This window comes from Chaetodon trifascialis, chromosome 11 (genome assembly GCF_039877785.1).
Source record: "Chaetodon trifascialis isolate fChaTrf1 chromosome 11, fChaTrf1.hap1, whole genome shotgun sequence".
In the NCBI taxonomy this organism is placed as follows: Eukaryota; Metazoa; Chordata; class Actinopteri; order Chaetodontiformes; family Chaetodontidae; genus Chaetodon; species Chaetodon trifascialis.
The window spans coordinates 7,021,271-7,044,311 of record NC_092066.1 but is presented as its reverse complement, the minus strand read 5'-3'; the positions used below and the strand labels follow the sequence as shown (position 1 = coordinate 7,044,311).

General features: G+C 40.8%; 1 protein-coding gene across 3 annotated transcripts in view; it reads right to left on the bottom strand.

Moving 5' to 3' along the window:
• LOC139338634 (netrin-G1-like) overlaps nt 1-23,041 on the bottom strand; it is a 62,542-nt gene that overhangs the window by 10,493 nt on the left and 29,008 nt on the right. For all 3 annotated transcript variants that reach the window (XM_070973832.1, XM_070973831.1, XM_070973833.1), the window contains exons 3-4: nt 21,160-21,803; nt 1,507-1,679 (exon numbers count right to left, since the gene is read on the bottom strand). In XM_070973832.1, coding sequence (XP_070829933.1) covers nt 1,507-1,679; nt 21,160-21,803 — 817 coding nt within the window. The remainder of the gene's footprint in view (nt 1-1,506; nt 1,680-21,159; nt 21,804-23,041) is intronic.

The following is a 23,041-nucleotide window of genomic DNA, read 5'->3' as shown; positions in this document are numbered from 1 at the left end:
ATACAAATGACTGTGAACTCCACCAAGTCATCATCAACAAATAGCCCAAAGAAGAGCAAGAAAAAGCACTGCTACTGCATGAATGAGCCAAATCAGTGGATCAATAGCAATATCATATCTGTGTACAAATCTAATCAGAGCAGCATGTCTGAGAATTCAAGTCAGACAATCAAACTGAGCATCTGAAAAACCTGCTGTCAATCCCAGCAGACTGCTGCCACGAGCGTTTCTGACTGTAAAGGCTGAATCAGTGTGAGCGGAGGACCAGAGGGTTAGATCTTCCACCATCTGGCCTCGCCTGGCCGTCCACCGCCACCTCCCTGAGTGGCTGTATTAGATTTATTGAGGCAATGAGCCCCCTGCCTCAGGCATGGGATTTGATAAATGTGACTCAACTCCCGTCCAAGATTATAATGGGGATAATGCAAAAGAGCACCTTCTGCCTCACAGTTACCACGTGAACAGGCAGAAAAATATCCAGCGTTAGTCTGCACTGGTGCACTGGAGGTGGAAATACTAAATTCAGTGTTAAAGTAGTGGAAGAAGTGCTGTTTATGTTTGTATTGAATGAATGAATCATACCCTGACATATCAACTGTATATACGCTCTAAGTGCCCATATCTAAGTAACAACACAGGTCATTTGTTAACACTGCCTTCCAAAATGACCCATACAGACTGTTCTGAAAATGACTGTTATCATGTTTTCCGATTGGCGACCCCAGTGGTTTAAGTGTAAGTGACGTTTGGACTGTTTGACCAAATAATCTTAGCTCGAGGTCTGCTTACAAGTCTTTAAGAGAGCTCTATATGTCCCCCATGTAGAGTGAATTGATGACAAATGAGCAATCTTCATTTGCGGATGAAGACCATGAGTGGGGTTGAAAGCTCCTGAATAAGCTCATAAGCAAACCTTGAGTTAATAATAAAACTACCTCGTTCAGCTTATGAAGCCCAAACAATTTTTGCGTACAACGTTGGCAGGAATCATCATTGATTGTTGGGTGATTTCGGGATGCAATCTGCACACTCTTGTGTCAATGTTACACCTTTTGAAACCTCTGCCATCCACCAGAATGTGAAGCGGGTGCCATTGTTGACAAAGTCAATAGAAAGACTAGATGCAAATTCACTCAGGATGTTGCAAATTGATGCAAAGACACACACAAAGACACACTCCAGCAGACATGATCAGCGCAGCTGTTGCTAGCTAGCTTACAATGAACATCTCTGCAGTTGGTAAATTGGCTGTTTGGGGCAAATAAACACAAACGGCCCAGTGGTCAAATTCATGGAGATGACAACAGAAATTGACTTTCCTTTCTGTCTTTGGGCAAAGAGCAAAACTTGTTCAAGACTAAAAGGTATGATGTTTCTTTAATGCAACTTACATCAGATACCACTGTCTATAGTAGCCAGACTGGAAATGGTGAGTATCTACAACCACCAAGTTAGCTGCATGGCTAGCCTATATCGACCGAACGTTAAAAGTACTGATATACTTACATATATTTGCCGTTCCTTTGGGTATAGGGAGGTAGGAGCCCACACTCCAGGCTCTTCCGTGGTAGTGCTTCTTGCAGCGGCTGCAGTCTGACCCTGTGGTGTTGTGTTCACACTCACAGCCCAGCTTCCCCTTGTCAAACACACAGCTGTTGGCATGCAGGTTGCACTTGCACCTGAGACATTAAGATAACAACAAAAGAGGGACGTGTGAATAGGCATCATTCTGCACCCATTGAATCAATACCCTCTGGAGGGAATACACAAAGTCTGCCCTTGCTGCAGCGTTTATTTGTGCTTTTCAAATTTTTTTTGACAGGGGTAAATTGAAATCCTGGTGGGTTATCTGACTTGGATCAGGCCTCCACAAAGCTTCATTATGCTCCCCTTTAAAAAAACAAGGCCTCATTTGTTGCTGCCCCTGCGGAGAGAACAGCGACGAGAATAAGGTCACTTTTGCCACTCTGAGAGCTAAATGAAAGGCACTCAGTAAGATTCACTAATTGAGCACAAAACGAGGATCTGATAGAGAGATGATAGCATAAAGAGAAGCGGCATAGCTTGAGAATTGTCTTTTTTCTTTTCCTTCAAAGTTACTGTGTTATTTGGCAAGGGAGCCTTCAGGCAGGAAACCCTACCGGTCGACGGAGCTGGTTTATTAGACAGAACTGTGGCAGAGCTGACAGATGCTCCTGACAGGAGAGGAGAGGAGGCCCGACGGCTTTCAACACTCCACCAAATCCACCCCTGTTCTGACCACATGGAACAAGTGTGCTTGTGTTTTCAACTGTGTTTTTTTTTAGCCCAGTAATTTGCTTTTAACTTTGCTACATTCGCCATTAAGACCTTCGTTAAAACTAGTCTGTTATCTAGTATTCATTTCGCTACATTAGCTGAGCACGAGGCTACGCAGGAGCGCTTTAAACAGTCTCCCTTGCTGAGACATGCCTTTATGCCACATGATGAGCTGGTTAAATGCAAAATTGGGAGGTTTGGTTGTTCTACCAAAGTAACTCAAATCCAGTAACTGCACAATATGCCACAGGTGGCCGTGTTGGAAAGCTTTGCCCTTTAACACGCTGGCAGAAATACTGTCACTTTCCATTAATGCCACATTAAAAGCAGATTTCATCCATGCAGAACCAACGATAGCTTCACACTGTATAAACATCTAAGTGAGATGATGACTGATTCTGATATTTTAACAGAATCCTCTCATTTTCTGTAATTCACATTGGTTGCTATTTGTTTCATAGCGGTGCTTGATGGTAAATTTATTAAAGAGAAAGTTGCTGGTGAAACTGATCCTGGCTTTCACTCAGCGGGCTACCGTCTCTTATTTATTCAGGAAACAGTCATTTTTGAGAAGCATGGGGAGAGAGCAAGTATGGGTGGATGAAACAGTCCTGCTGGGCTTTATGTGTGACCTGTGAGGATCTCTGACCCACACACACTAAACAATACTAAACACAAATACTTTGAGTACTTTATTGACCAAGTACTTTTACCTGAGTAGGTTTGCCAAATTGAAATTTTTTAATTGTACTTTTACATGAGCAAAGATTTTCAGTGCTCAACCCACAACTGCTAAGAAATCCAAGAGTACATTCAATGTTCTCAGCATATAAGCTCCTTTATTGTAGGGCGAGTGTTGTTTACTCCAAGTGAAGAGCTCTGTCGTAGGCAAAACAGCTGTGTTTGTTGTCACACTGCGATATTACAGTTTCATATACCACATGTATTCCAAATATAATTTCTCATATTTGATTTTACTTCTAAAAGGTTACAGCTGGTGACCTCGGCTTATTGAGAGGTTGGGGGTTGATACAGAAACAGTTTGGGAGGCGAGACCATCGAGTGGATCTGACACTCTACCCGTCCACAGGGGTTTGGGCGGCTGAGGGTTTCACTTCATGACTATGTTTGTTTTTACAGAGTGCTTCCGAGGGAAGATTTCTCCCATTTGAGACCGAGGAGCCGGGTATCTATTGCCTGCAATCGTCAGGGAATATGAGCCAGAGAAATGACAGCGGCAGTCAGAAATACATCCATTCTAATTGACTTCCTGGCCTTACTGTGACATCTCACATTAATGATAGATAACTGCGGGAAACAAGGGAAACTGTAGCCTCTTCTGTGTAGCTGATAAGCAGCACTTAAAAGCCAGTGAATAAGGACCTAAGTAATGTGGATGTTTGGTAACATCCACACACGGGCCACAGTTTATTTTAACTCCACTATTTAACATCTGTAAGCTCTATATGCATGTATTTCTAACACACTGTGACACACAGTTGTAATGTAAAAACTAAAGGTGATTTGGGTTGAAGCCATTTTTAAAGCATGAAAGAAGCAAACAAAAACCCCTTATATTTGTATTTGGCAGTAATACTGAAATATTTGCGAGGAACTTCATGACAAAAGTGTCCAAAATAGCAAAAGCCATTCATAACACCAGAATCCACATTTTGCGAAAGGTTTTTCAGTATTTTTAATGATTCAAAGTGCACAAACCTCTAAAGTCTTACGTGAGCATGCAAACCTTTACAGTCCAAGCCAGAGAAAAGCAAAAGTCATTTGCAGTTACATGGATTTCCACAGCTGCAGCAACACTGAAGTTGAAAACGACTTCGTAAGTCTATCTGTACAAGAACATCACCATCTTTCCTCAGGATACGTGCTGTCTCACAATATTAGCAGCCATAATGGATGCCACTGAATACCAGCACACATTCACAGCAACTGAATGCTGGTGCCTCTTACCACGCATTCCCCATAGTCCTTAACTTTTTAATCAATTAAAGTCCCTGCTCCATAAAATTAATGACTGGGTGTAGCTCTTCTGCCATGCAGACAGCAGCAGCTCCCTGAAGTAACGAGCGATGAGATTTGACCTTCCACTTAATTAAAAACCAGCAAAATTTGGATCATCAGGCCCATCCGGTGCGGGTAGCACGCTGATAGAGTACAGGATGTGGACTCAGGGGAGCTCTGGGATGTGATGCTTTTGCCGGTGGCATTGTCATATTGAAATCAGAGAGCTTTTCTGTCCCCGCTTTGGGTCACAAGAGGGAAGCGATCCCCTGTATGTCCAGCTTTTTTGAACCTGCACCATTACAAAGACACATTTAATAAAGTTTTAATGACCTTTTATCCCACGAGCAGCCCAATAGCAATTGGTATTATCCATTATCCAAACAAGTGACCCTCCCTCAGGAGACAGTGGAAATCATCCAGCATCTCTGTCCTTCCCATTGACTGCATTTCTTCAGGTGGGCGTCAGAGTGCTCTTTGAAGTTTGCGTCTGTTGTTGTTCAGGTGTATGGCTGTGTTTGTGTGTGCAGAACAGGGGTAAAAGAGGTCATACTAGGGTCACTTAAAGGGTCAGTTCATCAAAATGACAAAAAAGCATATGCTCTCTCCTTAAGTGGTATCTAACTATGATGACATTTCTACTTTTGTGTTCAGGTTTTGAGGTATCTGTTTGAGATTCCTGCCTCCCCCCCCCAGAACACTGGAAGGATCGGATTGAAAACTCCATTAAAAACCAGATGACTGCAGTCAATGGTCATTATTGGGACTATTTCCTGAATCGCTCAGAGTAACCAGGATGTTTCCTCTGTTGTATTTTATAACTGAAGTTTTCGATTGCTGTGAACACCACAAATGATTTCCCCTTTCTTTGATCTGGAGTGGAGAAAGAAATACCAGCCGACATCTCAAACACTGGGCAAATAAAATCAGAACTACCTGCTGAATGAAATTCGTTCTAAGAAAGAAAATACACAGTGTATACCATTTATTTGAACAAACCAATACTTTTCCATTCAACAGGATACGCTTGAGGCTTCATCTAATAATGAATGTTGTCATGAACTTTGTTGTACATTACTTTGTTGAATTGTCACATTGAAAAAAGAAGACATTTATGCTGCCTCTAGCACATAATGTGATGCAGTTTCTGCTCTTTATTCTTACTAAATAAATTATCATGTTAAATGCAACAAAGAACAAATCTCCTCAGTAACGTAAGGTGAGGTGAGGGTCTGGTTTCTGTTGGTATTCTGGAGCAGACGCTGCCCTGTGTCCTCTCCTCAGGCTGCTGCCTAACCTTGGTTTTTCCTGGCTGTTTGGCACTGTGGTGATAGGCCCGCCATGTCTAACACAGCTTTTCTTCCCTGTGACAGCTTCTAGCATCTCTGATTCAAGACAAGAGACGAGCACAGAACTCGTTAAATAAGAGCCTGAGCTGACGGCGAAGCTTTCGTTTTTATCTTATTTTTTTGTCAAGTTGAATTTCCAGGAAAAATTACATTCAAGCCACTGATTTCATAAAGTGTCGGTTCTGCTTAGGATAAACAACTGTAAATGAATGTCCCTGGTCTTGGCCACATTTACAGTAATCAAACCTTCAACTTTTATTGAATAAACTGTATTTCTGCCAAAGTGTGTTGATCTTTGTCACTGTGAAGCATAGAGGTACTTGTGGAAGACTAAAGAGTGTGACATAACTACCATTTGTTGCATTACCTTGCAGACAAATTGCTCGGTGTCGACCTATGCATTGAGAGAAATGTTTGCTTAAGAAAGTCTAGCAGATAAAGAATGAACAGAATTAACACTTAAGGTATGTGATGTCCTGTTAATCAAGGCCATTCAGCAGAGGCATCATTATTTGAATGATGCCTGAAGCATGGAAAATATAGGGAGATATTTGACTTTGAAAACCTTATTTATTCATCATGTGAGAGTACTTCACTTTCCTGTGGTGAGAACAATCACGCCCCCTTTTTGGTTGAAAGCGCATGTGCCTGAACCAAGTTGAAAAAACTAGCCTAAAAGCTCCTGCATCGCATTTTGCTGACAAAAAAAGAGCAAATTGCAGTGAAAGAAGAGATCTGTGGCTTCAGGGCAGCTGCAGAGAGGATGAAATGGTAAACTGGGAGACCTAGTTAGTCGATATGTGAACATCTGTGGCAAACACCTCATCACAGGTTAGTGAATGATGTTCCTGAGTGAATGATTGTGCCTGTAGATCGAAGCCAATCACAGAAGAGCTTAATTATGCCGTAATTATAATCTTTACTTGCTTTTCAAATGGAGTTTGGTTTAACAGTCTATCCACTCAAAAGGCTGCCGGGAGCAGAGGATATTTTAACGTTAATAATTCACATAAATTGAGCTGATAACGAATCTTGCAAACAGCGTAAAGTAAGTAGGAGGTGGGGCTAAAACTGACCTGTTTTCTACTTCTCTCAGTTCATGGAAAAAGGTCGTGTAACAAACACAAATATTAAAAGTAAGGCTGAGGCTCAAAATAAATGTGGATAGCCTTGTCTACAGTATGTCTTTAATATACAAGTGAATACCTCAGTGAGTCCCTCGATCACAGGTGTAAATAAACACTTAATAAAGGCTGAATTTCATTTAGCTGTGCCCCCCAAGTTTCCATTTGCCTGTTTTTATGTGTTTTCACTGGGAAAAAAGTCAAGATATCGCAGAAGTCACACAGCAGTTGATGGAAATCTTTTGCAGATTGTCTGGAAACTTGGTAAAATTTGGGTTGCGTCTGGATGGAAACTTGTCCACGGTCATGGCATACTGGGATAATGTAATTAGTACCACCTGTTCTTTTCCTGTGATGACAAGTCAAAATGGCTGCTGTAGAAAACTCTATTGCTGGATTGAGTCTGGTGAATTCCTTCGGCCTGAGCTGAGCTCTAATCAACTAACTGAAAACACCTGTGTTTGTGTGTATCCTATTTAATACATGTGTGCACACCACTGGCGTTAAAGACAAAAAGCATGAGCACCAGCCTGCAGATCACCACACCAGTGTTTATGACGTAAAGTGTACTGCTACTAATAATGTCACACAATAATATACGTGTCTGTTTCATGTCAGTTCCTGTGGTTCAACTTTCTTTTTCTCTTTACTGAGCCAATGATGTGATTGACCTGATTGCTTGCACCTGTGGTGTGGTATAAATCCTGGGCTCAGGGGGCCAGTTTATACACAGATGAAGGGCTGGTCGGTACAATGTTTGTCTGTGCATTATTTCTCACAGCTAAGAAGATAAGGAGAATTAAATGCATGTTATCTACCTTTGGAAAAACAGTGGCAGCCTACAAAATGTTTTCTAAAAAAAAAAAAAAGTGATGTCTCCTTAGACCATTGCCTCAAACCTGCAAACGTTTATGCAGACATTTCCTGTTGAGAATTTTTAAAAATACATTTTTTTTTTTTTTAGAATGGAGAGTCTCTTTTCTTTCTTTTTCCATTAGAGATTTAACCCATGACTGCCACTCTGGCTGATAAGACTGACTGAGCAAACCACCCTCCCTCAGCTCTGTATCTCACCTGTTCCCTCACATAAGTCGCCCATGGTCAGAACTTGTAATGCGCCTCCATGCTGTATAAATACATACTGAGGTTTCCTGAAACTTTCCTCAACAAGACACTTGGAGAGCTTCACATATACTGACTCGTGATAGATCTGACAGATATGGAGAGATCAAGGCTGTTGAGTGAAACTTTGGCCTTGCTGAAAGTTTTAGATGAATGTCAATGTGTTACCTGGACAAATCAGAATAACCTGCCAGCGCCTCACAGGGAAAGAGAGGCTGCTTGATGTCTTTTATATTAGAGGAAGGAACGCTGTGGGACATGTGAGCCACTAAGGGAGCAAAATGGGAGAATTTCATTTAAAAATCAAGAAGTTGGTCCTGTTTCCATTATGTTTACTCATTGTGGGAGCCTGTTTCTTCAGCTCCGTATACTGTGATATCACAAAATTTGCTACAGGTAAACAAAGATGCTATAGAAGCAACATCTGGTGTAAAAAAAAAAGAAGAAAAGATTAGCTTGAATCTCTTATGCTCAAGACCGCAAACCAAACCAAAAATCTTAATACCAAAAATTTTAATACTGCATCCGACTATCAGCTTCACCTCAGAATTACCAAGAGTTAAATCATGGTTACTTTGGCTGTAATCGTGTCTATACAGGCCTTTCTAAAATATCACTGTAGCTCACAAAGACCACATCACTCCAGTTCTCAGATATCTGACTGACTTCCTGTGAGAAGAATTCATTTTAAAAAGCTGAAACTGGTTTATAAAGCGCAGACTTGTTTGGGGCAAAAATACATTTCTGATCTGCTGCTATATTACAAACCGTCCAGACCTCTCAGACCTTCAGGGAAAGAAGTCCTAAAATCTTTGTTTACCTTTTGTTAAATTAAAAATTGGGACTGTTCACTCTTTATCTCGCATTATACTGCGACTGTGTTCCTAATTGTTATTTTCCTGTTGAGTCTGTTTATTCAAATTCAATTTAGCTTTTATTGTACTTTATTTTTTTCTTGTCTGCATTTGTTATGTCTTATGTAAATCACTTTGAATTGCCTTGTCAGTCTAAAATTTAGACCCACAATAAAGAATACCAGTATTTTCCCACCAGAAAGGACAATTCTTCAAGTGCAATACGACATACAACATTGGCAGTTTTCTCATGAGAATACTGGCAATAATAATTTTATGACATTTAGTATTTTTGTTATCTGTACATAATGTACATAAACATAGCTGACTTTTTATTCTATATCCTGTATATTTTTTATCATGACCCTTCTGTTTTTGCTTTTTTAATACTTGCTGGGCTATATCTATACAGAAAATAACTGAATAAATGAAATATGAATGTTTTGGTATTTAGTATTTCTAAATTCCTGCAATCCTGTTGAATGCCGCCATACAAATAAACTGGATGCTTTTGTGTGGGAAAACATAGTCAAGGTTGTATCATACATATTCAAATAAACCATATAGCTTGCATAATGTGATCTAACAATATATATGGAGTCAGTGCAGTTGAATGTTTATGGAAATGGCCATAAAGATGTTTATGTGCAACCTAGTGTGGTTTGAATTTTAGCTTCATAGCAGTGAAATAAGTACAGTATCCATCCAAGGTAAAAAAAAGATGAGCTCCAGATTTCCTCCATAACACATGCTGTAGTTTCAGGGAAAGAGAAGACAAAAGTCTGCAACGTCAACAAAAGTAATTTGAGCAGGAGCGAGGCGAATCCAGCCAACATAATGAGTTTGACAGCGTTATTTTACATTGACTTCCTCCTTTCACATTTCGAATGGCATTGAACTTTTTCACGAGGAGAGGAGGGGAGTCACAGAGTCACCTCATTACACCAGGCTGTGTCACCGTGAAATTGAAGAGTCCGATTAGGCTTGTTTTCGTCGCTCTGTGCTGTGGCCAATTTTGTCATTCTTCGGGGTGTAATGTAATACATCTCAAGCAAATTGTTTGCGTCCCCCATTGAAATATAAAGTAGCCCCGCCAGGGCTCCCCAAATTGTTGGAGAAATATTAGGAAGGGATCACAAGTTAATTCCCCCTGCTTCAATTTTCTGCCAAGGCGAAATGAAATTTGAATTTGCGTGGCTTGGGCCACTGCCACTGAAAGACTGTGATTTGTTTCAATGACAGGGCCTATTATTGAAGTTGCACATTGATGTAAGCATACAGTATGGTAATGCCTAGCCCCCCTCATCCCACCTCGGCCCTCATGGTGGAGGGCCGTCTCATTCATGTGATGTAAACCGCTGAGACAAGGGGGAAGGCGTGAAAAAAATCAGCGATGGGAAAGACATATTAACATGGAAATCAGAAGCCGGCTGCATGCTCTGTGTGCTCTGTGTGTGAGGGCATGGAAGCATGCAAGTGCCGCTTCCTGCATGCACTCACCTACTGCAGTATAAAGGATGAAAGTACAAATATAGGTAAAATCTGTTTTCGGGAAAGTAGTGTTAATATTTCATTCTGATGAGAAAAAAAAGCTTAGCCGCTGCATTACTCCACACACATACACACCATTCGAACTCATGAAGCCACAAGAACCTTGTCTGTTCCACTACTAGTATAGCTTGATCGTATAATAAGTGTAGCAAAAAGGACATGTTGATGGTTTCACTATTCATGGCGGCTGTCCCTCCAGAGGCAGCTTATGTTGATGCGCTTGCTCTCCATATATTATTTACAAAGAAAGCCTGGGCCGTAATGAGCACTAATTAAACGCTGGAGACTGGGAGATGACTGGCAGAAAACATCGCAGCATGTGACAGGCATCTGGTGGAAGATAAGCGAGCAGGCGTTGGCAGAGCTGGTGAGAACCTTACGGTGGTAGCGCAGTAACGCTGGGGGTCGTGTGAACCTGCACTTGAACCTGACTTTCAAACTCTGTCAATCAAGCTGGCTACAGCTGTCATGGTTCACAGGGCACAGGCTTGGAGGATTGGAAGCATGTGTGTGTGTGTGTGTGTGTATGCGCACGTGTGTGTACTGTATGTGAGAAATTGGATAAGAGCCAGGGAGCTTGTGTGTGCGGTGTGTGTTGGCTCGTGTGGTTGTGTGAAGGGCAAGACCGCAATGTAGCCATTTAAAGGGACGACAAGGAAGATTCCAGTCCGCTGCTAAAAAAATGACCATGTCCTGTGTTCGATAGGCTCGGCTCAGTGTTTACTTTGGCTTTCAGCCATACAAATTTATCTCAACTCGCCATGTTTCAACTGCTAAATAATGGACAATGTACGATACCCTTCAGTAAACAATTCTGTTGGATCTCTGCTCCTATTAGCAGGGCTGCAGTCGTATTTAGAAATGCTTAGTTCATGAAGAATATCTTCAACGCCACATCGCCCCACGACAAACCTTTGGACTAGCCACCAAAAGGATTGCATTATTTTAATTCTTTCACATTTTCTTTATTCATTCAACAGTGCAATTTTTATTTTCTGTTAATCTTATCTTGGTAAATGATGCTCTGAAAGCTATTTCAGAGGTCATCATATTTAATCCTTTTTGAGACTGAGTCTAAAATTTCGATATTTTATTTAAAATCTACCCTGTTAAAACAGCCACATTGCCATTACTGCTGCCTTGCTTGTTAGCTATTTACAGATGTCTGAAATGTGGAACTTCAGTTACAGTCTGGTGTGTCTTTCCATCACCTATAGATGTCAATAAAGGTGGAAGATCACGAAAAGCCCTTATTGTGCTGCACTTCTTAACTTTCTAGTGTGTACTGCTAACTGCCTGGGCATGATATAAGATGCAAATAGTGGATTAACACGGCCACACGGACACGATCCTCAACAAACATGAAAGGAAAAGGCATCCATCTGAGGCAGCAAACAGCAAAGGGGAGAGAAACGGTAATTGCTCAAAGATGAGGGTGAGTTTGGGTTAAAAAAATGTTTGAATGTGAATGCACTGAAGGCGGAAAACATATAAAAACATGGGCAGGATTAAGAACCCAGCTACAAAGCTGTTTACACACTGTGTGACTCTGGATGCTCTGCAGTCTTTGTAGTAGTTGAAACATCAACCAATTACCTCTCTGCCTTTTTAGAGAGCAACAACCTACAGTAATATACAAATTTGCACAAATCACCCTGCTGTGCATTAGCTAAACAAAAGTGGCCAGCATTCGGGACTCACAAAGGATGCTACGGTTTTGGGTAATAAATGAAAATTGAGCACAGCAATCAGACACTGATAGCAGTGAATGAGAGCGATGTGGTAACACTGTACAAAACGAGGTGATGGCACACTGCTGGAATAATGACTTCTCAATCTCTCTAACGCATGCCTGCCTGCACCTTTCTCTGAGAAACAACCACAAAATGTGTCCGTTTTGCACAGTGTACTCTGCAACAGTCAGAAATTATGAAATCTTTTCCACCCACTGAACTAAAAATCAACAACAAATTCCATTGAGCTACACAACAACATCCTTTACTCACGCACTCCAAAGGAGTATTGATTTACTTCCTCCTGACGCATTGTGTCCTGCCTTATGAACCTACAAGCTTTAGATGCAGAGAGACACATGCAGGCAGCTCAGGGTAGAAGGATATTCAAATGTCAGTACTTTAAATGAGGCATATTACACAGTCGATGATATGGTGTAATATCATTACACTGCTTTTTCTTGAATTTCTATATGCGGCCACTGGGGAGCACAGTCTGGAGATATCCTCGGGGTTTAGATCTTCTGTATGTGGTTCAGCGGGGTGTGATGCCCGTCATGTGTATGCACTGTGGAGGAGTTACAAATTTAGACTCTTTTTAAGTGCAAGATACATTTGAAGTGTGTGATGCGGTACTTTCATGAGTTCAGGATTCCCACCGGGAGAGGGAGATTCAGAGTTTGTCTATGGCTCGGGGGTAACATTGGGGAGTATATAATAACAGTAAAATGTTTCATATCTTATCTAAAACTATCATTCTTTTGTATCAAAATTGTCTTTGAATAACTCTCATGTATACCTCAGAGGGAACGTTCAAGATAAAATATGTTTTTCTGTCTTTGAAATTTGCTTTTGTTTCACATTTGTCAGCATAGAAAGTCAGTGGGGACTAAAACACGCCTTTTTTTAATTTCAACAAGCCTGCAGACATGTTAACATTAACTTTCAGTTTTCAAACCTCAAAAAATGGCACATTGTTATAAATAAATAAAAGATCAGACAACCAGGAAATTAAATGAGTCCATGAGAAAAATCAACATGTGTCTTTGCAGGTGGTAGGCTAATCCTGGAGCCAGCTGCACCAGCTAATCTGAAATTTGGCCTCGTCATAACTAACAGTAAGTGCAAACTGGAGATTTATGCATCATTAAGTTTAAACAGCTTGCACATAGAAGCTACTTCTCATCTAGAGATTAGCTGTTAATAAATATTTATGCTCAGTAAGTGCCGGGTGTAGCTGGCATATAGCTAACTGAACCAAGTGACAAAGCTAATGTTATCTTGCTGTATGACCATTTAGACTATGGAATATAGAAAACATATCTGATTGCACACTTCATGGAAATGTTGAATAAAGATACAAAAAGAGACATTAGATTTTAACTCAAAGCCTCAAATTTACAAAATGTTATGCCACTAATTTAAGACTGAACGGCCAAATAGCATCATTCCTCAAACCGCATCATTACTAGTAACACTAACACACATATTTCTCTGTATAATGTATATTAAAACAAATGTTTTGGCACGTTACAGCTTGTGATGCTAACGTCTTAGCTGTTTACACTGTTGACTGCTTTTTGGATGTCATCTCATGCTTTGCTAAAGTCTTTGCAAGCTAAGACATTTCATAAGTTTCAATCATGCAGTGCAATCAAAACTAGCGAGACAGTAGTAGCATAGGAAGGACTTTACACACAAACTGAATGGATTTACGGATAGCTGGTGCAACACATCTGGAAATCCCCATCAGAAGACTGTTATGCCTGATGCTTCATGTCAGTTGGTCATATTGTTTATAGAATGTAATGCAAATTGTCATTATTGCAGAGTACATTTACATGGAATAGGCACCCCTAAGTGATTTTAGACAGCAGGTCTGCTGAGTGGATAGAGAGCCCTTAATGTAACTGGACTGAATGGACACTGAATTACTCTTGCATGGAAAACAAATGCATTCACAGAGCAATTGGGGGGTTAAATTCCTCACATTTTTTGGTCACATGTATTCAAAGTGAATTTATCTTCAGTTAGCATTTGAAATTACATCAACTGTATGCCAATAACCACCATAAAGTGATCAGTCTCCAATGCCCCCTGTGTTTAAGAGTTATAATGTGTGGATCGTTTTTCTAACAACTCATTTTTGTATTGCATTTCTGTAAGATAACACCTGTGGCCTTGCTGTTTTTTTATTGGTTACTTTCTGCACAGTGTACTAGGTAATAAGGAAAACAAGAAGGAAACAGTGAGGTAAGAAAAAGAAAGAGAAAAGGTTAGGGAAAAATAGAGAATGACATGGGGGATGAGAGAAATAGCACATTAGCACTTATGGATTAGCTGCCTCTCATTCCCAGGCCCTGCTGCAGCCCTGTAGATGTGCAGCTCTGACCGTGCAGCCGGCTGGTAGCGGTCATGTCTTAATTAACGAGCAGACATCTGATCAATAAGTGAGGAACGATGGAGAGGGAGACGTGAAAGGTGGGACAGCCTGCACAGTTCAAGGTTTTTGTTTTCCATTGATGTGGAATAACATTAGAAATCAATAGCATGGCTGGCCCCGCCACACACTCTGACTCTCTACTCAAAAGAGGTGGAAAAAATAATCCACCTTCCCATCACTTTCTATTATACAACATAATTGTACTGTACAATCTCAGCATTGTCAGAGCACAGTGAGTCTGAGCCTTGTAAAACCAGTTTTATAAACTTGCTCGTTGTAACAATTCCTAGATTATTGAAGAGAAATCTGCTCTGGTTCTTTTATGCTGCCATGTATCTGAAGCTTCCCAGGATCTTCCTTTTATTGGTATGCATGCTTTGCTTCAGCCTGCCTTGGGTACTTAGGTTTGGGATTTCTTCTGGTAATGACTTCCAAAAGCCTGCAGATAATGAACCTCAATTGTTCGAGATGTGTATGCCCAACTTGTGTAAAACCACAAATGAACCATATTGATGATGTTGGTTTATTTACTCCAACACATGTGTAGTTTTGTGCGTATTCGTCACATTACTTTAAGTGGTCATGACAGCAAGTAAAGTTTTTTTTTTTTTTTTTTTTTAGCCATCTGGTTGCTTGATTTTACAGACGCCTACAGAAAAGTTTTCATAGTCCAGGGTCAGATTTCTCCTGCTAAGACGCAACACTAGACAGGTGTAACACATGTGATCTATCAGTATATTTACGCTGCTTTGCTTCATGCGCGTTACTTAAAAGGAGACGATAAGTTTTCCAAAATGTTCACGTTATTTCCACTCTGATCTCTACTGACAACAGGAACCTGTAGGAGAAAACACAAATGGTCCAAGCTGGCCAATCATGGTTCTCGTGGTGCCCATGTGAAATGTAATTACATTTCGAGGAGGTGCACATCAGCTGCAGCATAGCCGATGATGTACTGTACGCCGTTACACCTTAAAATGGAAGTACAAATGAAACTTCAGGCAGGTAATACACTCGCTTAAAGTTAAGGAAAGACTGTGGTTGCAGTTAATAAAAAGGCAAACATTACTGGCAGGTGTTGACGGTACAAAGAGTCCAGTCCCCTGTATTAAAATCAGAATTACTACATGCTCATCCACCACCCTGATCTCCACACTGAGTTTTCCCCTGACTCCGTAAAGAGCTCACGACTTCCTTCATTGGTACTAAACTTTGGCATTGGACATAAATCATGAGGTGCAGAATCATCCATTATGAGCATAACTCTTTAGACGCTGGTGGTCAAACTGGTATATCGTCTACTGCTGATGTTTTAAACTGCTGAAGGTTTTCTGCCATGCACCTCTTTTGTATCTGGAAGTATTTAAAAGCGACAACTTGCAGCCTATGTTAAAGCGATTCTTCTTCTTTTCATAAAATGTGGTCCCAATAGTTAGATTTTGAGAGTTGTTTCATTATTGATTTTTCCTCTTTCCACATTCACCCCAAATTAAATCACTTATTCATTTGTGACTAATTGTCATCATATCGTTTCATCTTTGCAAATCTTTTCTGAAATGTAAGCGTAAAATGAGGCCCAGCTCATTGTGGAAACATAATTTGACGTTTCTAAAGCGTGCCAGTGTCCATCCATTCAGACCTCTGACATTCATGAACATATCCGCAGGTTACCTGACACTGCAAATATTCAGCTGTGTATGAGTGAAAGTTTATCAGCATTTGTGGAGTATTCTGGGAATTCTTGGACAGGATGGCCATTCTGTGATAAGGCTTTCACATTTGGTTGTAGCCAGAAGGCTGCTGAGGCTGGTGGGAACTCTAATCAGTCTCTCCCCACCCGCCTCCATCACCCTCTTTCAAGTGAGTTACTGATCCACCTCTGGACAGAAATCGTATGTTTATTTTCTTTTCTTTCTCACTGCAAACTTCTGGTGGAAAATTGAATTTGATGCCCAGGGGCAGGATGGAAAATTGGGCAAAATAACTTATTTCCCCCCCTTCCAACCTTTTGCTACTCTTTGTAATGAATGGCAAAATAAGATATCTGTAGGAGATGCTATTCTGTGCTGGGTAGCAGGCGTTGCAATTTAGAACTCATCAATTCATGTTTACAGTATGAGTGTGAATATTGGAAGAGTGTGTCTGACTGCAGCACAACATGTATTTCTCTCTGGTAGGGCTGCACTGGGAATATCACATGCCACCATTATGAAAAACTTTTTGTGGCATGATCAGAGACATCAAACATCATGAAGCGTTGTCACATTTTGCGCACGTTATGACAGCTCATGTTCGCTGACTGATTTGTTCAGATATCGCAAACAGCAGTCAAAGATGAGTGAAAAATACTAGAGAGCTGCGAGAATGTGAGTTATTTAAGGCAAGATCTGCAGCCTGCACGAAAAGGAAACCTTGTAGATTAAACCGTATATCTACTCATTATTAAACAGGGCAAAGCTAAATTTGGAACCACAGCCTGGCAATTCTGAATGTCTCCACGTTTCACTGATGTGTCTCCAGTGATTACCATTTAATCAGCTGCAAATGCTCTTAATTACAAGATTAGTCTCCTACCAATTAGCCAACGTGCTAATGGTTCTAATCTGCCATTGAAGTCGACTGAATTCTAATTAGAGACTAACTGTTTCAATTCACCCAGGGCCCATCTAATGGGTCATTACCAACCTAGTTATCCTCATATAAACCAACTGCAGCAAGCAACACAGGTCCCATTTGGAGAGCAGCTGTAGAGGCTTTACGACCATCATGTGGGCCATTTCCATGCGTCATGAAACGACAATGTTTCCATTCCCTGAAAATCACAGAGGCATTCCGATGACTCACTGATGGAAATATTACACACTGGAGCATTGCAAGCTGTGTTAACGGCACATGCAGCCAAAGTCTTCTTAATTTTACAAAAAATGTACTTTTAAGATTGGAAAAGTAGTGAACCTTGACCTTTTACCTTAAGTGGAGATGGAGGAGCATCTAAATTCAAACAGGTAAAAAAGTGTCTCTCTTTAAAGCTACACTGATCAATATATTTTACCTTAGCAATGAATCAAATGAGTATCTGTAACGTGAAGGGGACTGTTTATAGTGACGAACTCACAGATAATTATCACCCAACTCTGCAGTCCCTCGAGCTCTGCAGACATTTGTAAGGCATTTTTGGAGTGTTGTTTTGGTTTTCCTGCCTGTGAACGCATGCTGTCATCATCCGTGTTTCTAGTGATAATGTAGGATAAAGCCACCGCACACCACTTGCTCAGCACCACATGACAGAAGAAAGAAGAAAGTGAAAATTGGACTTACATTATACAGATGTGCAGAAACACGACTCTAAATGAATGCTAATGCTGCTACAGAATAAAGAACAGAATAGGGACTTAACATATAAGCTGATAATTTGTCCATGCCATGTTTACAGTTTGTTCTGCAGTGGCCAAGAATTGGTTAATGCAGCTTTAATGAAACTAAAGTTATATATCACGTGCTTTCAACTTATCACAGTTATTGTCTTTTATCTATAACATGAGTATAGCTTTCTACACAACATTGAAAATGCCTTTTTTTTTGACTGAGGAGAAAATAAATTTCTACAAGTAAAATCAGCCACACAAAAGGTTCCCTGCCTAAAATAGTTTTCACGTTTTGAAATATTCACGCAGAAGAGCTGATCAGAATAACACATTTTATTAAAAAGAGCTGCCCTTAAATCATTATATACTGAGCAATAAAACATGAAATCACCTTTATCTTCAGTCTCAAGTGCCTCACCAGTGAGCCTGTCTGTTTCTATAGCTAATGCTAACATACCTGTATGCCTATGTGTAGACACAGCCTATTGCCCACGTATCCTTTCTGGCTTTCCTCTGCTGTCTTGGGGCCTCTGTCCTCTTTGTCTCCTCTATTGTGTGAACATTAATCATAAATTTAACTCGTTTCATTTGGACTAAAAAACAGTTATTACACATATTATATGTAATTTGGCTCACAACCTTTTTGGCTGAGCTAGAAGGTGACTTTTTATCTATCACTAAAATGAGGTTGATGCTGGAGGATGACACATTAAGGTAGTTGGACTGATGGACAGAGCAGAGAAGGAGGATTCAGGACACCAGTGTACACGTCAGTGGGAAATGCATGCTTGCCATTTGGATGTGATTATCCGTAGGTGGAAAAGTTAATTAATTACAATATGAAACGGATGTAAAAACATTAATTTTCATGGAAAGGAAAGGTGTTTTACTGTTGAACTGAACTGACAACAACATTCAAAAGCAAAAGCTTTAACCAAAGTAAGTTCAACTCTATGTGCGACCTGACCCAATGATCGTGCTATCATATTATGGGATTATGAGATATCCGTGGAGTCTAGATGTGTGTCTGCAATAAAAAATTAAGAGAGACACGCATTAAAACTCTTCTCCTCGCCACGGCTCGCAGGAGGCAATCTCAGCCCTCTGTCCTTGTCAAGTTAGGGTTATAATAAGTAATTTAGGAGACTAGAGTTCAGTATCTGCTCAGACTGCCACTTTTTTTCCTGATTCAGATTTATTTTAGGAACAGAATTTTGGACTGGGTTGAACTTATTCTAGGCCACCTAAACATTGTGCTTGTAAACACTGAGCAGCCACATTGTGCAAGACTAAATGAAGCATCTTTCCTTTGCATTTTTAAAATTTGACCTGTTGTAATCAGCAACATAATGTCACTTAATTAGGAATCCTCCTTAGCAAAATACAAGCATAGACTTCTGCTCATGTTTGGACTGCAGACGTTAACTTTGCTGGTCAGTGGATGGTGCTTTTTAAGTCATAACCAACCATGTTTTTGATGGCTCTTTGTGGAAATAGGATATCAGATGTGTTTGATTGTGGACCATTAGAGCCAACTTAAACACAAAATATTCGTAGGTATTTTTCACAGAAGACAGAAGGTTGGTTTCCAGGGGTGGGCAAGCATGTACCTTGAAGAAGCCACTATACGTTGTTTTTCATCTCAACTGATCACCTCAGCAGGGATCGCACTGATCAGTGCTTCCTCTCACCTTGAAGCAGTGCTAATTAGTCTTTCCGTTGGCTCTCAAAAGCACATGGCTGGCCACCCCCTGTCACCTGATGGTTTGTGATAATCATAATGCCATAAACTGTATCAAACCATCCAAAACTCCATGCAGTACATATTGATCTGGATTTATCAAGTGCTGAGGATTGCAGGGATTTGAGGAGTATTGAGTTCCTCATTCCTGAGGCTGAATCTATGAAACTCTTTTAGTTGAGACTCTCCACAAAGATAGAAATACTCAGACATGTTCTTTCCGTCTGTTTTATAAGGTCGCACGTATGCACTGTTGTGTTTAAATTTCAATCATTATGGAAATTGGTGCACATGTAGGAGCCTCATTTCTACTCCTACAATTATCAATAAACGGATATTGAAACAGCCTCAAACATATTTTTTCATACTGATACTCTGCCTCCTCCACCACTCATTAGACCTGTCAATGAGAAGAATGACAAAGAAGAAAAAGTGCAGTTTAACCAACTGCTGCGTCCGTGAGGTTCTGCAGCAGCATCAGAGTGCCTGCGGCTGTTTATAGAGCACGTACCACTAATTCACATGTACCTGTTAACCATCATTTCAGCGATACCTCAATCATCATTATCAAACATCAGGATGATTATTCATTAGAGTTCATGTTTAAACAGACTTCACAAAGTAATTCTTAATTTAGCATTAAATGAAAAGATGATTAACAGGGCGATGTCTCAAATGTAAATGAAATGACTCTGAGTGACATTTTACAGAATGTCGTGTTGACCAAAAAATAATAACCCATTGGCAAACAACCTAAACCTTAGCTGTCTCTTGAAAACCATGTGTTTGCCATGTGTGAAGTGTCCCGGATCATTTTCGCTCCCAGGTTGTCAATTACCAATGTTTTATCACTCCCCACAGCACGTCACGCAGACGCGCAAGGTACCCTTTAGCCTCTGGTAATCAGCAGTCTGACATGGCAATAATAGATGCTCAGAGCAAGGTGACGTAGTACAAAGAGTGGAAAAGTCCACATATGGAGGAGGTTTGGGATGGGCAAAACACAGGACTTTCACCCAGGAAACTGGGGTTTGTGTCCTTTGTGAAACCAAAAAAACAATCTTGACTTATGTAAGTTAACTTACGTAACTCCTGTAAGTTTGGTCACTTATGTAATGTACTTATTTTAACCCAAACCATGATCTTTTTCTACACTTAACCGAGTAGTTCTGGTGCAGAATCTTAACCAAACTGTGGCCGTTTCACAATGTTAACCAAGTATTAGCAAGGCTTTCTGCAGACGTCTCATACAGATGCTGGAGGGTACCTTGTGAACATTGATATTTTGATATGGCATTGATAGTCAATGACTGGGTTCAGTGCGCACATCTCACCCCACAATCCTTTTTTTTATAAATTCCAGTATATGTGTGGGAAACACTGACTGGAAACATAACTTTTATTTGCCAGAAAACTCTTTTAAACTTGAAGCCAGCAGCATGCCAGTTTCAGACTCTTCAAAACACAGTCTAAAAAACTGAAGGTGCTTTAAAGGCAGCTTAAAGAAAGTTTGGATTAAACTCAAAGCAAAAACCAGTAAGAAATAGAAATGTGTCTTACCTGCCCTGCACCTTGATGTCAGAGATGGCGTAGAAGTACCTGGACAGGTTATTCTCATCCACCATGGTGGCTCCGGTGGCTGGCTTCAGCAGCCTAATCCTCAGATCAGTGATGGTGAAGAAGTCCCTCAGGTTCTTGGTGGTATCCAGCTGACCGTACAGCGAGGCCATGTTGTGTAGCCGAGGTCCGGCAAAGAGGGCAAAGCGGTCCTTTATCTCAAAACGTACCGTCTTGTCGTTCTTCCACACGTAGCCTCGAGAGTAGTCCTCAGTGCAGATGATATCCAGCAGGGTGCGCTGGGTGAGGTCGCTGACTGTCTTGGGTTCCATGGTGAAGGCGTCCAGGCAGTCGGTGGCATAGAACTGGTACGGGGTCCAGGTCCGGCCGTAGTCAAGTGACTTCTCCAGGACCATCTGCTCCGGTCTGCCTGACTCAAAGGTCAGTATGATGTCGTCAGTCAGCTCGATGGTTTTGTTCCATGACAGCGTGATGTTAACCTGCAGGGGCTTTGGGTATTTCTTCCATGAGGTGGACTGCCAAAAAGTTGTGGGGTTGCGACCCTCAAAGTCAAACATCAGCTCTGGAGGATGAGCCAGCTCCTCAGTGGTGGCGTCACATTCGTTGTTGCACATATAAGGATTCTCCTATATAAAAAAAACAAATACAGTAGATGCACACGTGTAAGTGGGCATTGCAATCAGGGAATAAAAACTGTTTTGTGCAACTCTTGGATGTTAAAGACTAAGACTAAGACGGATGACATTTCCTGAGTTTCCTTAATAATACAAATAGCAATGAGCCCAAAAGCCCTTATCTTACAATCCCTTTTCTTATTATGCAAATAAGTTGTCAATTTTGGATATGTTCATTTATTTTTTTAACATTCAAATATGTTATATACAAACAAAACAAAAGCAGTAATTATACCCGACAGCCTGGCCAGAAAATAAATTTTTCACAATTTGCTGACAAGTTGTTTAGAGCAAGATTTAATTACTTCTTGTGTTAGACTGCAGACTGTGTTACACTGAGTTTCCTGTTGGCTCCTTTTGGATTGTATCATCTCTCTGTACTATGTGAGGAGTAGGTAACTCTACAGCAAGCTAACTGATAAAAATTTGATTAGAATTGATCAGAATGGTGGTGAAAAAAATTGAGTTTTGTACAAGAAAACGGACAAATAAGCTACACTCTGTAGTTAGAGGAAGAAAAGTTGAGCCATTGAAATGTCAAAAAGGCAGTGTTTTAATATTTAGTTCCGAATAAAATATTCAGAGGAAAAGTGAAATCCTAGAACACTTGTTAGTTATGAAGCAGCTCGCTGTAAAAGTCCCACTCTCACGATTACAAACCCTAAAGCGTCTCCCAGGTCGGCTGTTAGTCCACTTTGCCTCGAAAGGTTATTTGTTTTTCCTGTGCCTTGCTGCTTTGCCACCCCATCATGATTCCACCACCGTACTCAATGGCAATTCTATCACATTTACGCCAACATGTATTTTATAATCTGCGCAAGCAATGTTGGCCCTGGAGCTGCAGGAGACAGTGACCCTCTCATTAAGATGACACCGCGGATCCCATATTCTCGTTCATCGCCATTCCTGCCTACACTGCCACCCAAATTGCCAGTGTAATTGATATTCCTGTGTGGTTTTGCAGCTGAGATGGGGATGGAATCCCGATGAGTGTTTCTTACGAAATACGCAAAGGGACATGCATTTTTCATGGGCCTGCGTCTGCTCTGTACCATGGACATCCACTGAGTCTGGATGTTTGTGTGAGCGTGTTCATGGAGGAGAAAGAGGAGCTCTTGATGTGTTTGCGTTTGTTTGTGAGAGGGATAGAGGGGTTGTGTTTGCTTGTGTGTGCACATGCAGTATGTATC